This window comes from Nicotiana attenuata, unplaced genomic scaffold (genome assembly GCF_001879085.1).
Source record: "Nicotiana attenuata strain UT unplaced genomic scaffold, NIATTr2, whole genome shotgun sequence".
Lineage (NCBI taxonomy): Eukaryota > Viridiplantae > Streptophyta > Magnoliopsida > Solanales > Solanaceae > Nicotiana > Nicotiana attenuata.
Window position 1 is genome coordinate 179,058 of NW_017671256.1, and position 5,127 is coordinate 184,184.

The 5,127-nt window shown below is 37.1% G+C and overlaps 1 protein-coding gene across 1 annotated transcript; it reads right to left on the minus strand.

Annotated features, from left to right (window-relative positions):
- Positions 1 to 1,202: 1,202 nt before the first annotated feature.
- LOC109207095 (mitoferrin-like) lies at positions 1,203 to 4,434 on the minus strand. The gene is made up of 2 exons (XM_019369979.1): positions 3,365 to 4,434; positions 1,203 to 1,783 (listed from the first exon to the last, which is right to left on the minus strand). Exons 1-2 carry the CDS (start codon positions 4,142 to 4,144, stop codon positions 1,574 to 1,576), a joined length of 990 nt encoding a protein of 329 aa, XP_019225524.1. The 5' UTR covers positions 4,145 to 4,434; the 3' UTR covers positions 1,203 to 1,573.
- Positions 4,435 to 5,127: the final 693 nt, after the last annotated feature.

Here is a 5,127-nt window from a genome sequence, read left to right on the forward strand (position 1 = left end):
TGCTACTCTTCCTTGGTGGAAGAGTTCTAATTGATCTCAACCTCTAACTCTATCCTTCTCTTGAGCCGTGTTCTCTCTGAGTAAGGAGTCTTTCTCCTTATCCAATATGCAACCTTTTCGATCAGGATTAGGAGATATCACTTCTGGTAAGTTAGGTTTATCTCCTTCACGTGCATCTCACATGCTTGAGTTGACCATATCTGTGCCTCACTAGGATGGACCTGGTCCATGTCTGAGTTCCTTTGTCAATCTTCAAAATTCTCCTTTATTTGGGCCAACAGGTATGTTGGCAGGTGGTGTAGCTACCAAAACAGGCATTTGATTTATTTATAAATCAGAAAGCAAGTTTTTTGTGTCCTATTTTAATTAGAAATCTCTGAGGCTAAGTGTACAAGGTTCAAAACTCGAGGAATAATGACCATTCCCATTTCCATTTATCATATTTTTGTATAAGAGGGGGGGGGGGGGGTTTCAATACAATGACGTACGCCTAACTGACGCATTATGGCTTGCGCTCTTACCACTAGATTAAAAGTCATCTAGGCTTTTTTTTTTGGAGATTTTTACCTGCTATGACTCTTATTAAAATGCTTGTATATTAATATCACCATTTTTGGATTATTTCAATAATAGCATATTTTATTACAATTGTAGCATAATTTAACAAAATTTGTTCTATAACTCTTCCCAAAACAAGGGATTATATTTAAATTATTGTTATATAATTTTTCGTTAGAATAAGAATGGACATCATGAAATATAAATATTCGAAAATAACTTTTAGAAGATACGGGTACTTTAAAATAATTGAGTAAGTAAAAACAATGAATGAGCAAATATACATTAAGAGTAGAATAATATCATATACTAGTAGACTAGTAGTTATATCTGGAAGTAGATGAAACAGTACCATATTTTAGGGGGGTGGATGCTATATTTATGCAATTTGAATATGTGAGAAATTAGGGAGTGAGTTTGGTGAAGCAACACTCTGTTATACAAGGAAGATTTTATTGCCACCATGTATTAATAACACTGCTAAAACTTTGTAATATTTTATTAAACCTTGTACAGTTATGATTTTTGTGTCTAATCAGTGAGCTGTGGTTCTGCAATACCATCCACATTGAGTTTGTAGCGCCCAGCTGCTGGTGGATGCCATTAAACGAAAGTTAGAATAGATCTACGCATACACTCAGAGATTAATGTTCCAAAACTTTCGGGCAACATGGCATTTGAAGAATTAATGTTCAAAATTTTCAACACAATTTTCCAAACCGATTCACCCTATTTCTCCATGACATGGAAAAAAAATCATCAAACAATGACTCAATCTCACCTAACTAATTCGAATTTAACATAAATTATATAGAAACCTAAATAAAAATGAAATATCGCTACGTGATTGTACATGCCACATTAAGGCTACACAATCCCTCTTCTTGTCTCTCCGTCTTCAGTCTCCTGCAGCAAGTAGAATTTCTGCTCGACCATAAAACAAGATGGTATGCATACAACAACAGAGATTTTGGAGATGAAGTGATAATATTCCCTCTTTCTATATAATAAATGTTCAGGTCACACTGCTGCTACCAGTATTGAGCTCTTGGAAGAAGGCCTTGGAAGCTTCATATGTAGACCAGCAAATTGCAGCGGCAGGAGCATGGAAAAGCATCCTTGGCACCCACCCCCTCATAAGACCCTTGTATCCATCCTTCTTTAGAATTGTCCGAAAAACATCCCTGATTGACCCAGATTTAAATCTGTCACAGCCACAGACACCCTGCACCAACATGTTAAAGTTTAGATGAGTAATGTAATTTCACAAATGCATCACTATCACATACTCTTTTCAACTTCAAATAATCTTTTTTTCTACGTCAACTCAAATATTGACCAAATGCCTAGTTAATTGTTTCACTCAGCCATCACAATAATTACTGCTTCAGACTAAAGGTGAAAAGTTTGAGAACAAAAATAAAATAGTGCGCTTGAGAAACATTAGCATTGTACTGCACACATTTTATGAATCGGTTCCATTATGATAAACAGGCTGTAGTAAAGAAATGTTTTAAATTTTCAATAACCAAACACTCAACAGCAACTAATCTGTACAACTCTAGAAGCGTTTATTCTGCATACCTAATACCATTCATGGCAGCTACATTAATTTACAGAAATTACTTGTTTGGATGGATTTAGAACATAGCACGCGGCCCTTATAATAGGAAAGAGAAGTGCTCTTTTTGTAATTTTTTCTTGGTGGTTAGGACCCCCACCCCACCAAAGTGTACGTCTCCTAGAACTGCGATGCCTGAAGCATTGCTCGTAAGTACGAAAACAATGTATCTTCCAATCACTCATTAGAGCAGATTTCTTAATTAGAGCCCACATCAAAAACACTACAGAAATCATTTTGTACGCTCACGTAAACATTTTCAAAAACTAAATAAAATCATTACCACATACCATATGTCATATAATATGAAGAAGTCAGATATACTTTTTGATGAAGCACAAGTCAAAGTATCTTATTCAGGTTTTCAGCCAACAGAACCTAGAAGGCAATGCAAGGCAAGGCAAATGTCTTGCGCATCAGCACTCACCTATTAGACCCGTATCACCTATTAGACCTGTAAATCAACTACCTATATTCTACTTGTGCTGACAGCAGAAACGTAACCTTTCATGTCTCAAAATATTTTAGGAAAGGCCAAACTTGAAATAGAAAATAAAAGAAGTACTTAATCTGCCCAAATCAGTACCATTCTCTCAAACCAAACACATACCTACCTTTGAACCAACATAACCCAAAGCAACCCCAGATCTCACAACTCCCCCCCCCCCCCCATCCACACACACACACACAAACACACACACCCCAAAATCAAACCAAAAAAATAACCTTCAGATTCTTACCAATTTTCAAGATACCCTTACATAGCAAATGAAAACAGATATTACTCTACACATGCTAATCAACTGCTATCTCTTTGAACTTCAAAAGCGCAGCTACATATTCTGCCCTTCAAGCTGGTTGATTTATGTTGAACTTACATCTTATTCTAAGTATCAACAAAATTGTTGCTCCAGGTTTTATCTTCCACTTTTGGGTCCCAAAAACGATACCTTCCTACTTTTACATTTTGCTTGTTTAGTTAGCTACCTTGAGAAATCCAATTACAAATGTGCTTTGCAAAACATGGACACTTTAAGGGGACAGAGCATCTTCAGGCAGGTCATAGAAAAGCAAGCTTAATCCCAAAATTACAGACACAAAAACAACATAAATACATATAAATATTAACAAGCTCCGACATAAAAATCAAACTCCAACAAAGCCACAAAGCATATAACTAAGTACCTGACATTGTAATTGCGTCTTGACAACATCAAGCGGCGTTGTAATCAATGCCGCAGACGCCCCAGCTGCCGCACCAGCCGTGGCATGAACTATCAATCTTTCGTCACTTGCACTCTCTGGCGAAACCCCTAATAAACCCCGTTTCGCAGCCTCATAGGTTGCAAAATGCACAGCCGTATATGGGGCATTCATCAAGACTGTAGTTTTATACGAAGCATAAAATGCCTTAAACCCTTCTTCCTTCAAAACCCTCTTCACACAATCCATTACACCTTTATACGGACTATCACTCAACTGCAGCCTCTGTTTCACCATATCCATAGGCGTAAACACCGCATCACTTGCTACCGTGGCAAAAACACCCGAAATAGCATGTGCACCGGAATTATTCGGGTTCCCGCCAGAAAAACTCTTCTTACAAATCTCATAAACGGAGAAGTAAACGGCATGGGCAGGACCAGCACCAAGGCCCATAGCTCCAATACCACGGTAAAGTCCAGGAATCCCTTCGGATTTGAGAATTGAACCAAGGGCCGTACGGATACTGGCGTATTTAAGAGGACAAGACCCTAAGGCTTGCATTTGGGTTTTAATTGTATCTACGGGGAACATGGCCATGTGTTCCACCATGCCGGCGATTGAACCGGCTATCATGAACTGCCAGAAATGCAGCCCGTCGTGCGCCGGCGAAACGGCGACCTCCGAGAGGTGGTAATCGGGTGGTTGCGGCACTGATAAAAGGTCCGGTTTTTGAAATTTTGGGGAAGCATCGGTGGCCATGGAGAGAAATTAGGGGAAATTAAGAAAAATTTAGGGCTTCAGTTCCACTCGGTTCGGGTTACGGGTTGTGTTCAATTGAGTTCCTGGCGTTCGAGGATTAGCTGCTCAGAGGGAGGATTGGGGCTCAGAGAGAGGATAGAAAGCTGAAAGCTTTTTTGTGAGATTTTTGGGGAGGGTTTGAGGAGGAAGAAGGAGTTGCGGTTAGGTTTAGGGTTCCAAAATTTTGGGGATTTTGCTCACAACTGTTGACTTTCCTAATTTAATTTAACTAACGAGAGTTCTTTCCTTTTTTTCATTATTATAGCGGTGGTGTAAGGCAAATTTTTGTTCGCACCTCGACTCTAACATGTTCCTTTTTTTATTTATTTATCTTTTTTTTTTGTAAAATAACGCTGTATATTAGTATTATATTTTATATTCAAAAAATATATAAATTTTATACTCTTTTGCAGTTATTTTCGCCGCATGTTAAAATGATATTTGCCCTTTTCTTTTCTAACGGTGGTATGCGACTAACTTGTTCATACCTATAGTCCAATTATGTATGTGTTCAGGGGCGGATCCAACCTATTACACGTGGATTCTGTGACTCCAGTAGCTTTTGCATATATTCTGTATATGTATTAAAAAATCTACTAAATATTCATAAATATTTGGTTATGAATCCAGTCACTTATTATATATTTACTTAAGGTCGTTATAAAAATCCATAAACTTTATATATATATATATATATATATATATATATATATATATATATATATATATATATATGTTCAAAGTTTACTAACTTGGCAGTCTAGCTTCAAACTGATCTTAAACAAAAATAAAACACCTTTTTCCAAAAAGATTTTAAATTTCAGAGTTCAAACACGACATTTTTGACTAAGAAAAGAATAAATTCAGTCATCCATGCACCCTTTAATAATACCACAGAGACTTTTTTTCCATAGAGCATTCGACGTAGATAGAAAAGGAAACTT